Source organism: Megalobrama amblycephala, linkage group LG9, assembly GCF_018812025.1.
Source record: "Megalobrama amblycephala isolate DHTTF-2021 linkage group LG9, ASM1881202v1, whole genome shotgun sequence".
Lineage (NCBI taxonomy): Eukaryota > Metazoa > Chordata > Actinopteri > Cypriniformes > Xenocyprididae > Megalobrama > Megalobrama amblycephala.
Window position 1 is genome coordinate 17,743,677 of NC_063052.1, and position 16,135 is coordinate 17,759,811.

At 44.4% G+C, this 16,135-nt stretch overlaps 1 protein-coding gene across 11 annotated transcripts in view; it reads left to right on the plus strand.

The window, feature by feature from the left end:
* Positions 1-16,135, plus strand: part of rims2b (regulating synaptic membrane exocytosis 2b) — a 173,621-nt gene that overhangs the window by 7,629 nt on the left and 149,857 nt on the right. For all 11 annotated transcript variants that reach the window (XM_048201934.1, XM_048201935.1, XM_048201936.1 and 8 more), the window contains exon 3: positions 14,855-14,893. In XM_048201934.1, coding sequence (XP_048057891.1) covers positions 14,855-14,893 — 39 coding nt within the window. The remainder of the gene's footprint in view (positions 1-14,854; positions 14,894-16,135) is intronic.

Genomic DNA, 16,135 nt, shown 5'->3' on the forward strand with positions numbered 1-16,135 from the left:
TAGATGTAACATAAAACCCTAATGTACATAACTGATTAGAAAAAAATGAGAAAAACTAAGAAGAAACAGAGTTATTTCAACGAAAATATATCAAATGTGAAGTGTCACGCAGGGAATTGTGGGAATGTCAATTTACGTTTTTTCACTGTAAATTTTACAATGAATTGTTATTTTTCACTTCCAAAAACTGTGAATTTAACGTATTTTACCGTAAAACTACATTAAATGTACCGTTAGATCTATTACAGTTATTCACCGTATATAGTACGGAAACTTTCTGTAAACCAATTGACAGTTTTTCACCGCAGCATTTTTACAGTCTTTTACTGTTAAAATCACGGTCATTTTTTACAGTGTAGATCTATTACAGTTATTCACTATGTATAGTACGGAAACTTTCTGTAAACCAATTAACTGTTTTTCACAGTAGCATTTTTACAGTCTTTTACCGTTAAAATCACGGTCATTTTTTACAGTGTATAAAGCATATGTAATATGCAAAAATTATTTGCATTGTTGGCAATTAAATGTTTTAAACTATGTAACAAGATATTTTTCAAAATCATAAGTTTTCAAAATAATTCCACACTTGTAATGGTGGGGATGTTGAAAATGATTTTAATATGCAAAACTGTTAGCCAATTATAGCAGTGGACGTGTACTTCCAAGACTTTAATGTGGCACGCCTATCAAAACGGAATGTTCGAAAGAGAGAGGGTCAAAAACAGGATAGAAAATAACTTATTACTTCTAAAGATCTTGATTTAAACATTATAAGTGGACCTCAGAAAACATTATACAAATAAACAAAGCAGTTCATGACCCCTTTAAAACATACATTGAAACACCCATGCTATAGTTAACTAAGTTAACTATCAGTCTGTTCATGTTGTACACATTCAGAGTAATCTGTTGTCATTGCATGTGTAAATAAAAGTTAAAAATAGTTCAAAACTTGTGTTGAGCAATCTGTTTGCTCTGTGTAGCTGTTTTTGAATGTAGTTTTGCACATCCCCATTATCAGTGGCTGATTTTGAAATGTATTTTGGCAGAGCATGCTAAAAGAGCACAGCACAAACGGTCATCTGAGGTGACATTGTGCTTTCTAGCAGATACGTTCATATCTTGTGCACTCATTCCTGAGTATTAAGTGCTAAGAGTGATGATCTATGGAAAAATGAGGCTTCTTGAAGATTAGGGAGTTTTTTGCAATGTCAGTTATGTACTGGTTAAGTATTAATCAAGTAAGTGCAGACCCACTGCAACATCATGTTAGAGTTTGTATCTTCGTCTTAGTGTGTCTGTTTTGATGTAGGACTTAAGTCTCACACGCTCTGCTTTAAGAAGTGTCTGGTGGGTTTGTCCTGCTCAGCTAGAGAATGGAACAGTGTAGTGGTCTGATAAACCTCTGATAAAAACTCTCATCCCTTGTTGAATACAGATTTTAGTGCATTTAAGTTTAGAAATGTCCATATGACAGCCATTTCAAACAGGGTTTAAAGGTGAGGTGCTTCATTTATAAATATTAAAATTCTTTCTTGTATTCCAGTTTAATGTGCAGAGTCAGCTCTGAGCCATTTATAGGTTGACTTGAGTGCAAACAAGTGGTTTGCACTCAAGTTCAAAACTTTGTTTGCTTGTTTGAACACTCGGCATGCCAGATTTTGGCTGTACCCGTTGAGTGAGTTTGGAAGTATAATTGTGTAATTGAATTGTTTTGCTTGTAGTGTACTTTGAATCTTAAAAGAATATTTATAAAAACGGCTCTTGCAGATAATAGTATATTAAGGAAATAAAAAGGCCACTTAACTGCACTTAAAGAGAATACACTTTCATGACTTAAGTGCACTTTGTAATAATGTCAAAATGAAAACTTTTACTTGAGTACATTTTAAATGATTTTGTTTTAATAATCTTTTGTCATGCTTTAAGAAATACACTTATTTTGATGTGTTGACTACCAAACTAAAACACATGTACTTGATTATAATTTAAACTTAAGTGTTATTTGATATTACATTTAAAATGTACTAAACTGCAACTTCATCATTACAAATGTGTAATTACAAATATATTTAAAAGTTTCAATAGAAATTACATATATAGTAATAGAAATTATTCTACATTAATAGAAATTAAGTAAGGTTCATTAGTTAAACATTAGTTAATGTATTAACTAACATGAACTAGCCATGAGCAATACATTTGTTACTGTATTTACTAATCTTCGTTAACGTTAGTTAAGAAAATACAGCTGTTCATTGTTAGTTCATGTCAGTTCACAGTACATTAACTAATGTTAACAATAATGTATAGTAAATATATTTTAATAATGTATTAATAAATGTTGAAATTAACATTAACAAAGATAAATAAAGTGCAGTTTATTATTAGTTCATGTTAATGTAGTTAACTAATGTTAACTAATGAACCTTATTCTAAAGTGTTACCAGTATATTCGGCAGTACACTTTAACAATATGTGACCCTGGACCACAAAACCAGTCATAAGTCACACAGGTATATTTGCAGCAATAGCCAACAATACATTGTATAGGTCAAAATTTTTCTTTTATGCCAAAAATAATTAGGATATTAAGTAAAGATCATGTTCCATGAATATATTTTGTAAATTTCCTACCGTAAATATATCAAAAACCTATTTTTGGAAGTAATATGCTTTGCTAAGGCGATTTTCTCAATATTTTGATTTTTTTGCATTTCATTCAGCTTTCAGATGATGTGTAAATCTCAATTTCCAAAAATTGACCCTTATGACTGGTTTTGTGGTCCAGGGTCACATATTTCAAAGACAGTAAAAGTAATTATTTAATAAAATAATTAATTCAATGCATATACTTTCTTCATCTATGCTGGGATTGAACCTCTTATGTCTGGTTTGGTCTGCTAATATAAATGTTGCTGGTTTAGTGTCAGGAAGGGCCACTAATGAAATGAATTACTGGGAACTGCCTGTCACTGCTGTGCCCTTGGGTAAGGCACTTTTCCCCAAGATTCTCCAGGGGGAGAGTCCCGGCAATTAGCGCACCATAATTTGCTTTGGAAAACATGTTTGCTAAATGACAAATAAAGTTGTCTATCTAAAAGTACATTGTATCTATTATGTGCTTTCAGCTTTAAATTCAGAATCTGAATTGACTTCTTTTAACATCCGAGTTGGAATTTGATTGGACTTGTCTGTATGTGTTTGTAATTGTGTCATAATGTCACATAATTCAAAGAGACAGATTTAAGAGAGATAGTCCTTAGGGTATTCCTTATGACAGCACCATGAGTAAGTGTGTGGCGTTTAAGATTTGGGGAATGCTCTGCCTCTTGTTTAATGATGTCATTAAAAGTCATTTAGCCCCTCTTTGATTGGCCGCCTGGTCAGATACATTTGGACACTTAATGAATTTACTTAACATTTTAATGAAAATGTGTGACCTTATTGTTTATGTATGTATTATATAATACATTTATAAATAATATAGGCTCTGTCTTTATACTGTTATATTGAGTTGTTTTGGGATTTGCAGTTTCATCTACTGTTAGCTACTGTTGCTTTAAAGGTGCTAAAGAGGATGTTTTGTTTTATACATTTTTGCAATATTACTTGAAACTGTCTTTACTAACTGATAAAAGACTATTTATTAGGTGCACTGAAAGTAATAATATTAATATACGATAGTAAACGATTGGCCCTCTGGCTTGTCAATCACTGCTGTGACGTTCCTTTTGAGAGACGAGCGCGGCTGCGCTCTCCAGTAACTTTCCACACTCTACAGGCGCCGCATGCGATGTTTTTGTCCGGAGACAGGAGTAACAACTGCAGATTATGAGTTACCTGCGGTGAGTCCGACATAATGAATCCAAAAAACACGACACAGCGAATGCCGGTGGTAAACACTCGTGTTCCAATACGAGTGTTTACGAGTTTTGGGAGGCGTTCCTTTGAAATGTGTTGTGAAGGAGGGGGGTTGTTCTTACGCATGCGCTCATTTCAAAAACTCAGTAACAGTCTTTGGATTCTCAGTCGACGAAAAAATCCTCTTTATCACCTTTAAATGGTACATTCATCAGAGAAAGCCACATTACATTTCCATTCAAACTGCATTAAAACTTTTGTGTCTGACTTGGTCTGGCCAAGCGGATATATTAGCTGTTTAGCTGTGCTCCAGAACCTTGTTAGCTTAGCAACATGCTAACACCAATCTCTATAGAGTGCTGCAGTGATGATTATTGTATAAAATAAGCTCTATGACTAAAAAAATGTATGATTCTTACATGTTTTGTTCATCATGATAATCTTCAGAAATGAACTTTTAATAAAATTTGAAGCCTAAATACAAGTAAAAAGTTAAACATAGGCTATAAACAAACTACATTACAATCACAACTTCAGAGTCTCCACCATTAAACTTCAGAAAACTCTTTCAATCTTTATTTAAAAACATTTTCCCTGAAAGTTTGAGTTTGCAAGAATGCGATTATAATCCCCGACAACCTCTGCAGTCCCTTTTAGATAGGAACTGCATTAGAGTGTTTCAAATCAGACATTACCTCTAATAGAAGGATGCTCCCTATGTAGTCAGTAGATGGCAAAGCAGCTCACTGTATGACACTCTACTGGTTTGTATTATATGTATGTGTACGTGAGTTGCATGTAGCGTGTGGCCAAGCCTTCTTCATACTCACGCTTCTATGAATAGGTTGTGGAGTCTGAAGCTCTCAGTCAGACACCCCCTCCCCCAGCACTCAAAGAATCATGGAATTAGACACTGAGCAACATTCAGAACTTACACTAAGGACTGTGCTGAAACACAGCCTGTTTCCTTATTGTGTGCAGGAGATCACTGGGACTTTTTAATGCTGCTTAATAGCCATTAGATTCAGTATATAACATGAGCAACATTAGATGTGGTTTTCTCCTGGAATTCTGAACAAATATTAGCTGAGCAAATATTGCTAGTTTCAGTTTTGGAACTTGCCCCATTCAGAGTCAAACAGCCTCACTCTATGAAGTGCCAAAAGTGATGTCCGACCTAGGAAAATTGACATCTCCGGCCTTTTTCAAATATAATATTAAAAACGCATAAAATATTTTCTAAGCATAGGTTTGCTTGGTGAGTACAACTAATTAATAATTATTTCATCTGGAATGTTATTTTGTGGGTTTTAGTGAAAATGGTCAAGAGGAAGGAGCTGTCCTCTGCAACAGAAGAGGATATTATCAAAATGACTAAATCTGGTCAGTTGACTTTGGATATTGCTTGTGTTCTGGATTTGAGAGATCACAGTGTTCACAGAATTACTGCAAAGCACCGTGAGACCGTGCAGAATTTAAAGCACTTTGCAGGTCCAAAAAGACACAAAGTGATATTTTTCACAAGAGATTGAAAATCACCTCAATGGTTGTACTCTTCAAAATAACTTCCAAAGCCTTGGATGAGACATGCAATTGTGAGAATCCTCCAGCTTCATCTTGCACTTCAAGGTGAGCATGGAGGATCTGTTTGGAGATCGAACGTGTAATTTCTTACACAATAACAATCCTAAACACACCATGCACAATGCTACAGTGGTGCAAGTGCACTTGATCTCTGCATCAGAGCCGCACTGTATTAGGACTTAGTGTCAGGCATTTAGAATGGCCAGTGCTGATTGGCTAATCACAGGTTGTAATCTCTTTACTTGTTCTGAAAGGCACAGTGTTTAGCTGGCCAAACTCACACTGGGATTTCCACAGAGGACTGATCGCTCTTTGACCATAAAATATTTCCATATTAAAGTCTGGGAATTTCCTTGTTCCCCTCGTGATGCTATAAACTCATCTCTGTGATATGAGACCTTTTACGAGACCTTAGTCTCAAGTAATCAGTCTTATGTTAGACCTGTTGTGTAACAGGATTAACACTTATAGTAACCATTTTAAAAGTTGCTGTACAAGTATGGTACTTTTTACACAGACTATAGTATATACAACAACAGTACAGTAATTGTAAGTTTTTACACTTGCATGTGATTTAAAAGGATACTATTCCACATTAATGTTGCTCGTTTGTGTAGTGAGTGGAGTAAAGTTATGATCTTAAAAAATGTTGTTTTGTCTTTTTTTTATGTTATGTGTAAAATATCTTAACTTTTGTCAGTCCAACACTGTATTAAAACAATGCTAGTTGTGGTTGCCAAAATATTACTTTAAAACTACAGTAGTGTCATTTTAGGTTTTACAAATTGTCTTTAAATTTACAGTAAAAAAATATATTTCATTAACTGATATAATGTTAATATTACCAACATAGTACTAAAATGCGATTTGTACCTTTGTAATACACTGACAACCACCAAAAAATACAAGTGGTAAAGAGCCACATAATGAATCAAAATTCATCACAAGTAGCTTTTCTACAAGCTGAGGTATAAATACTAATATAAGGTGCATGAAATTTATTCATCAGACAGGAAATAGAAGGCCAAGTCGAGCGCATTGCATTGTGGGATATGGTGTTCCATGCAGAACATCCTGGTTGTATGCTGCATATTTGAGCTTGTGTAGAGTATGCATATGCTGCAGAAATAGTACAGTATTGTACAGTCTCCTGAGCACTGTGGATATGTGATCTGTGTATATTTAGGTCAGGTGTGTTTTACAAATTATTATTTGTGGGGTTTTACACAAAAGGTCTTCAGATTAAAGATTAATTTAATGTTAATTACAATACCAAAACACACAATTTCAAATTTATCCCCCGCTTTCACAGACAAAGCTTATGCATATTTGAGCTGTTTTACCTGAAAGCAACTTGTACTGACTTATCTTAAAATATGTCAGTGCCATTGTTTTGTCTCAAGATGCACAGCAGTAATGTTTTTTTTCTAAGGCAGGTTTAAAAAAGCTACTTAAATGTCCTGATTAAACTAAGGCCTAATCCTGGCTTAGCAATGTCTGTGAAACCAGGTCATAATCTCACAATTTTGAGTTCATTTCTCAGCATTGCGAGTTTGGACTTTGGAATTCTGACTTTATTTCTCCCAATTGTGAGAAATAAAGATATAAACTCACAATTCTGACTTTATTTCTCATGTTTTTGAGATATAAACTTGCAATTTATGAGTTATAAAGTCTGAATTGTGAGATTTTTTTTTTTTCCCTGGCAATTCTGACTTTATAACTTGTCAATTTATATAAATATGAGGTAACACAAAAGGGCAACTTCCCTTAATCGTCCATCACATTAGGTAAAACCAAAGAATATAGATCTGGTGTGCAGCAAAAGATTGTTGAGCTTCACAAAATAGAAAGTGGCTGTAAGAAATTCAAATTTCCACAATCAGGGAACAATGGGTTTGGTGTACATTGATAAAAAGTACCACATGTGTGTGGTTAAATATAATGCTGGATCTTTAATGTTCTGGGTGTATTTTTCTGCTGGAGGTCCTGGACATCTTGTTCAGATACATGGCATCATGGATTCTATCAAATACCATCAGAAAAAAAAAAAAAAAAAAAAAAAAATCTTATAATGGGCCATGGTTGGATCTTCCATCAGGACAATGATCCAAAACAAACATCAAAATCAACACAAAAATGTGTCACTGAGCACAAAATGAAGGTTTTGCCATGTGGCCGTCCCCTTACCATAGAAAACGTCTCGGTTACGTATGTAACCCTCGTTCCCTGAAGGAGGGAACGGAGACGTACGTCAGTAGTGACCGACGAATTGGGATATCGCTTAGAGAGCCCTATCAGCTTCGTGTGAACTAAAACAAGCCAATGGAATTGGCGTGCGATATTTGCATAATGCGCACCGCCCCCGACAGGTGTATATAAATAGGAAGCGGATGCAATCGCACTCTGTTTTTCGCTGAGGAGACAGCTGGTGTCCGCACTACAGCGAGGGTACAGAAACTGTGGCGACGGGACGTACGTCTCCGTTCCCTCCTTCAGGGAACGAGGGTTACATACGTAACCGAGACGTTCCCTTTCAGTCGGTCACGTTCGACGTACGTCAGTAGTGACCGACGAATTGGGATCCCAACTAAAGCGCCACAGTTACGAAACCCCTTCCAGTGCCCAGCGCAAGCTCGGCTACCCATAGCACCAGCTGGAACGGTGAAGGGGCGAGCTTACGCCGAGAGAGTTTACTGCTGTCTTACCGAATACCCACTAAGTAAACTAGACTACACTGGGGAAGCGAACCCGTAAGGGACGCTGCGGAGGCCACTACCTACCCAATGGGGGAGGAGTTTACGTGGAGAATACACATATGGACTGGCCCGGGGGGCAGTACACATATGGGGTCCCTAGGATGGCTCCACCTGGGTAGGGGGAGACTCATCTGACAGGTGACAGCAGAGCTGGCTCTGCTTAGGGAAAGACACGGGCTCGCCGTAGGGAGTTTAGACCCGTGGACAATTACACATATGGGACCGCTCACGTAGAGGAGTCACGACATATGGGCCCCAGCCAACAGACAGCGTCAGCGATGGATGTAGGCCTGGCATCAGACACTCCGCAATGTCCGAGCCGAAGGGGGAGGCGGAGGAACTCGACAGGGTTCGCCAAGCGGGGAACACGACTGGAGTAAAAGTATGCACATATCCGGCCCAGGGGGCGGGAATGGCATTGCAAGCCGACACTTAGAGCGGGTACAACACGTCTACCGACTAGTGGATGCGAGTACACGTGAAGATACCGGCTCTACACGTAGGCTATAAAACCTAGCGAACGTGTTAGGTGTCGCCCAGCCCGCAGCTCTACAGATATCTGTCAGCGAGGCGCCATGAGCCAGCGCCCAGGAAGAGGCCACCCCTCTGGTGGAGTGGGCTCTCAACCCGAGCGGGCAAGGCACGCCCTGGGATTCATACGCCAAGGCGATGGCATCCACTATCCAGTGGGCCATCCTCTGCTTGGAGACAGCCTTTCCCTTCTGCTGGCCTCCGTAACAGACAAAGAGCTGGTCTGAGGTCCTGAAGCTTCGTGTTCTGTCCACGTACACACGCAGAACGCGGACGGGACAGAGCAAAGCTAGGGCTGGGTCTGCCTCCTCCGAGGACAGCGCTTGCAGGTTCACTACCTGATCTCTGAAGGGAGTGGTAGGAACCTTGGGCACGTATCCAGGCCGGGGTCTCAGGATGACGTGAGAATCACCGGGCCCGAATTCTAGGCACGCTTCGTCGACCGAAAACGCATGCAGGTCCCCTACCCTCTTCAGGGAAGCCAATGCGACCAGAAGGACAGTTTTTAGAGACATTACTTTCAGGTCGACTGATCGCAAGGGCTCAAAGGGATGACCCCGGAGAGCTGAGAGAACCAGGGTCAGATCCCAAGAGGGTACGGAGGAAGGGCGAGGAGGGTTCAGTCTCCTTGCCCCCCTCAGGAACCTGACGATCAGATCGTGTTTCCCCAGGGACTTACCCTCAACTGCGTGATGATGTGCAGCAATAGCGGCAACATACACCTTCAGGGTGGAGGGAGACAGCCTTCGCTCCAACCCTTCTTGCAGGAAGGAAAGCACAGATCTGACCGAGCATGATCGGGGGTCCTCTCGGCGAGAGGCGCACCATTCGACGAACAGGTTCCACTTCAGCGCGTAGAGACTCCTAGTGGAAGGAGCTCTAGCGGAAGTGATGGTGTCTACGACCGCTTGCGGGAGATCACTCAGAACCTCCGCATCCCGTCCAGGGACCACACGTGGAGGTTCCACAGATCGGGACGCGGGTGCCACAGGGTGCCCCGTCTCTGAGTCAGGAGGTCCTTCCTCAGAGGAATCGGCCAGGGAGGGGCTGTCGCGAGGAGGATGAGGTCCGAGAACCAGGTCCGAGTGGGCCAGTACGGAGCCACTAACAAGACCTGCTCCCCGTCCTCCCTGACCTTGCACAGGAGTTGTGCGAGAAGGCTCACTGGGGGAAACGCATATTGCGTAGACCCTGGGGCCAGCTGTGTGCCAGGGCATCCGTGCCGAGCGTGCCGCCGGACAGGGAATAGAACCACTGGCAGTGGGCAGTTTCTGGGGAGGCAAACAGGTCTACCTGGGCCTCGCCGAAATGCTGCCAAATCAGCTGAACCGCCTGGGGGTGGAGCCGCCACTCGCCCGCAAGTGGAGGCTGCCGTGACAGCTCGTCGGCCGCACGGTTGAGCACACCTGGGACATGAGTGGCCCGAAGGGACCTCAGATGCTTCTGACTCCACATCAAGAGATGGCGGGCGAGTTGCGACATGCGACGGGAGCGTAGACCACCTTGATGGTTGATGTACGCAACGGCCGCAGTGCTGTCCGAACGGACCAGTACGTGCTTGTCTGACAGCAGCTCCTTGAAGCGGGCCAGAGCAAGACGTACTGCTAGCAACTCGAGGCAATTGATATGCCAATGCAGCTGAGGCCCCGTCCAAAGACCCGACACTGCATGCCCGTTGTACGTGGCCCCCCATCCCGTGGCAGAGGCATCTGTGGAGACCACAGCATGCCTGGACACTTGTTCCAGGGGTACTCCGGCCCGCAGGAACGAAGGGTCCGACCACCGGACAAGGGTGCGACGGCAGCTCGGTGTCACGGGAACACGGAGCGTGCCGCGCTGCCACGCCCATCTCGGGACCCGGCCGCGGAGCCAGTGTTGAAGCGGTCTCATATGGAGCAATCCGAGCGGCGTGACCGCGGCTGCAGATGCCATATGCCCCAGGAGCCTCTGAAAATCTTTCAGTGGAGCCGCTGTCCTGCGCTTGAGCGAGCTCAGGCAGTTCAACACCGACTGGACGCGCGCCTCGGTGAGACGCGCAGTCCGTGCGACCGAGTCTAGCTCGAGACCGAGATAAGAGATCCTCTGCCCGGGGGCGAGTTTGCTCTTGTCCCAGTTGACCCGAAGACCCAACCGGCTGAGGTGAGCTAAAACCATGTCCCTGTGTTCGCACAACTGCTCTCGCGAGCTGGCCAGGATCAGCCAGTCGTCGAGATAGTTGAGAATACGAACGCCCTGTTCCTTGAGGGGAACAATGGCCGCCTCCGCAACCTTCGTAAAGACGCGGGGGGACAGGGCCAGCCCGAAGGGTAGGACTTTGTACTGATATGCCCGACCCTCGAACGCAAACCGCAGGAAGGGTCTGTGTCGAGGCAGAATCGAGACATGAAAGTACGCGTCCTTCAGGTCGATTGCTGCAAACCAATCCCGGGGACGGACGCATTCGAAAATGCGCTTCTGCGTGAGCATCTTGAACGGCATCCTGTGAAGATACCGGTTCAGGACGCGCAGATCCAGGATTGGCCGTAGCCCACCGCCCTTTTTCGGTACAATGAAGTAGGGGCTGTAGAACCCCGACTTCATATCGGCTGGAGGGACCGGCTCGATTGCATCCTTCGCCAGTAGGACAGCAATCTCCGCCCGGAGAACAGGTGCACTGTCCAACGACACTTGAGTGAAGTGGACACCCCTGAAAACCGGGGGACGCCGGGCGAACTGAATCGCATAGCCGAGTCTGATAGTGCGAATGAGCCAGCGGGACGGGCTAGGAAGCGTGATCCACGCCTCCAGACTCCGAGCCAGCGGGACCAAAGGCACCACAGACGCACCGGGGGTGGGGCAGCAAGGCAGAGTGGGACCCGACTCGGACGGCATGGGAGCGGCCCGGAGTGAGGTCGGACTCTGCGAGGCAGCAGTGCGTGGGGAGACGGCGCACGGGACGCGGCCTGCACCATCACACTGCCACCTGCTGGCGGAATGGGAGGGGGCTGCGAGCGGCGAGGCGGGGCCTGGCACACTGGCAGACGCACCCTGTTGTGACCTGGAGTTTGAGGAAACTGCTCTTTTTGTGAAAAGGTGGGTACCGCTGGACTCCGGGGAGCCAGCGGCGGTAGATGGACAGACATCACAAATTCCCCCCGGCCCTCCTCCGGGGGTGGGAGAGAAGGTGGAAAACTCTCCCGAAGAGCAAGAACCTTCCCCTCCAGGTTGCCCGTCTCAGGGCCGTGACTTCTTCTTTCGTTTGCCACCTGGCTTGGCTGAGACGGGCTGGGCACCGCGTCCGCGACCGGCACCCTGCTGTCTGGCTGGTGTAGGCTGCTGCTTTGCCGACTTAGCAGGGGCGGAGGACGACGCAGGCGGGCGCCCTCGGCGACGAGCAGGCTGAGGCTGAGCCACGGGCGGCTGGGTGGAGGCAGCAGCGGACCGCCGTGGCATGACATGTTTGATGGCCTCGGCCTGCTTCTGTGCAGCGGAGAACTGTTGGGCGAAGCTCTCCACTGCGTCGCCGAAAAGGCCGACCGGGGACACGGGGGAATTCAGGAACCGTTGTTTGTCGGCCTCCCGCATGTCCGCCAGGGTCAGCCAGAGATGGCGTTGCTGGACTACCAGGGTAGACATCGCGTGACCAACAGCGCGTGCTGTCACCTTCGTCGCCCGGAGGGCGAGGTCAGTGGCAGCGCGCAGCTCCCCAAGCAGTTGTTGGTCAGGCCCTTCCTGGGGCATCTCCGACAGCGCTTTTGCCTGGTACACCTGCAAAAGGGCCATCGCGTGCAGGGCGGAGGCAGCCTGCCCACAGGAGCTGTAAGCCTTCTCAGTCAGACTGGCTGAGAACTTACAGGCCCGGGACGGGAGGCGCGGCTCACCACGCCAGCCAGTGGCCGTTGGACACAGCTGCATCGCAACGGACCGCTCGACTGGCGGGATCCTCGCGTACCCCCTGGCTTCCCCGCCGTCCAGGGAGGAGAAGGCGGACGAGGGACCGGGCCTCGTACGAACACTATAGGGTGTTTGCCAAGACCTGGTCACCTCATCGTGCACTTCCGGGAAGAAAGGCATTGGGGCGGGACGCTGGACCTGACCAGCGCGACCCCCCCCCCCCAAGTACCAATCATCCAACCGAGATGGGCCGGGGCAGGGTGGAGGGTTCCACTCGAGCCCGACACACAAGGCGGCCCGGGAAAGCACAGCCGTCAACTCGGGATCCGACTCGGGGAACGCTACCGTCCCGGAGGGCGGCAGCGCGTCCGGATCTTCCTCCCCCGAGGACTCTGGCTCACCTTCCGATGCAGAGATCGACATCTGCTCCGCCGCGGGCGCACCAAAGGTAACGGCTGGACAGTCCGTAGAGGGCCCAGCGGAAACCAACGGTGGCACAATGGGTTGCGGTGCTGATGAGGCGGCAGGGGCTCCGCGGGGAAGCCCTGACCGTAATCCTCAGGTCGCCCTTCCTATACACCGCCGAACCGTCATTCCGCCCGGGGACGGAAAAAACGGTCGAACGGGGCATAGGGGAGGGGGCCCCCGCTTCCTGAGACTTCAGGAAGGAGAGCCTAGACCTCAGCACCGCGATAGTCATATTCCCGCAATGGGAACATGAACCATCCACAAAAGCTGCTTCAGCGTGCTGAACGCCCAAACACGAGATGCAGCGATTGTGCCCATCAGCAGGGACCAGGGAACGACCGCACCCAGTAACGCACAGACGAAATGACATACTGTCAGGGATCGTCTGTAAAGCTCTTTTAGAAGGGGAAGGGTCAGCTCACTCGTGCTGAAGCACACAGGGAGTGACGCGATGTGCTCAGGTACACCACTCCCTGAAGCACACCGAGGAACCAGCCCAAATCGCAACACACACACACACTCTTTGGGTGTTGCTGTTAAAACAGCAGTTGAGAGCTATAGCTCGGCTCCTCGGAAGCTCGCGACCTCGCTGAAGTGCCTTCTCAACCAACACAACAGCTCGCTGTCAATCCTCTTCTGAGGCAGTTTTAGTTTGAAGAAAAAAAGAGTCTTCTAAAGCAGGACGCCAGTGTATGGCTCCGAAGCGAAAGACAGAGTGCGATTGCATCCGCTTCCTATTTATATACACCTGTCGGGGGCGGTGCGCATTATGCAAATATCGCACGCCAATTCCATTGGCTTGTTTTAGTTCACATGAAGCTGATAGGGCTCTCTAAGCGATATCCCAATTCGTCGGTCACTACTGACGTACGTCGAACGTGACCGACTGAAAGGGAACTGAAGAGGAGATTGTATCAACATGGACTGATACAATGGAGATTCCCAGAGATTCTGAAGGAATGGTCTCTGATCTCTTCTCAGGTGTTCTCCAAACTCATCAGGACTTTTAGGAGAAGATTCAAAGCTGTTATCTTGGCAAAAGGAGGTTGCAAAAAGTATTGAATAAAAAGATACCATGAATTGTGGCCAATGTGTATTAGAGAAAAACATTTACTTCATAATGAGATTTTCCCCATTTTCAATTGTTTTACTTCAATGAAAGGTTAGATTTTTGTGATTTTGTTTAAAAAAAAAAAAAAAAAAAAAAAAAAAAGGTCCAAAGGATTAACAATCCATATTTTTTACAGGCTTCTTTGTTCATATTTACCAAGGGTGCCAATAATTCTGACCACGACTATAAAAAATTATTTTTATATCTCACAATTCACACTTTATAACACGCAATTGTGAGTTTATATCTCACAATTACATGAAATAACGTCAGAATTGTGAGTTATAAACTCACAATTGTGAGAAAAAGATTCCGAATTTTGAGATAAAAACTCACAGTTGCAAGAAAAAAAAAGTCAAAATTGTGAGATAAAAAGCTGCAGTAATTGGTGCATAATTGGTAAAGGTTTACCAAATTATGCTCAAATGTCACTAAATATTATTAATAGTATAAAATATAATTATGTACTATTTAATATTATTATTATTAATAATAATATTTAACATTTCAGCAGATTATTTTGGCAGCCCTAATATATTTTTATTTACTTTTATTAGTTTTCTAACTTCATTATGCCATAATTTAATTTGTTTATGATTTGTCAGTTTTTGATTTTGTCTTATGTTTTGTGTGTGCTGAGCTGTTGAACATATCTTTTTAGGGAACCTCCCAAAGAAGACACAAAGCCTCAACCAGCTCAGTGAGTACAAGCAAATTCTTTCAGCGTACTTTGAGCTTTCAGTCTTCCTTTTTTCGCCCTTTGCTGTCTATGATACATCCCTCAGAGCTGCCCTTTGATAAGTTATTTGGCTTTATGATGTTCTAGCTGAAAACTCAGGACTAGCCCTTGTAGGACCCTTTTCCCTACTGGATGTATTTTACACCTCTTACTTTGATTTACTGAAACTGTTCCTGCTTTCTCATCCTACTAACCTTTGGGTTGTGCATTTAGTAGCAAGTTTGTGTTGCTGTAGTGACCCATATGTACATGTAGTTGCAGACCCGGCGCCAGACACAAATTCACGGACGGGCATTACATTTTTTTCAGGGGGGCACAAATGAGATCAAACTCACTGCATAGTAACATTAATTATGAATTAAATGGGGGGAAAAAAAGAAGGAAAAAAAACGAGGAAGAACTAAACACACGTCGCAGGGCTCGACATTGCCCGGGACAAGTTGATTTTTTAAAGGGGCTAATGAAAGAGAATTTTAATTACCTGGCCTGATTAAAACGCCAATAACAAAAAAAATGACTAGGGAATCACCAAAACGCGATAATGCTTCTGCATTCATTTAGTCTAAGTGGCTTAGTGCATAATAATATCTACATTATCGATAGAGCATATTATCGATAGTGCATAATAATATATAGGCTGATGTATTGTACTGACGCTAACAAAACGTTGCGCTGTTGATGCGCTCGCGCTGCCTCTCGAGGAGAAATCGAAACAAATGAGCGCAGCAGAAACAAAGAAACTCAGTTAACATCCTGCCAGTAGCGTCTCCTGGCCATAAATTTAGGTAGGGCAGATTCTGGGTCTTAGCGCTAGTTTATGATAAACATTTTGTAAGCTTTATATCCTAATCGCTGAACACATCAGACACACTTTGGCAGAATTCGAATGTCCTTGCGTTATTCAGCCCGAGGGTGGCGCTCTAATGATGTTTGACAGACTTTAGTACAAACAAACGCATAAAATCTGAATTGCCTCAATGTAGCATTTATTGTGTCCGAATGGTGTTTTAGGATGTTACAAGGTATGTAGGAATTGTCTATTCTCAGAAAAAACATAAAACAAACACAACAGAACTACTAAATTATATATAAAAGATATTCACATGAGCACGTTTAAATTAAGGTTTATACTCTCATTCATTTAATATGCTACTCCACATAGGAAGAACAGACATGCCATCTAGTTACTTACCAGATACAGAC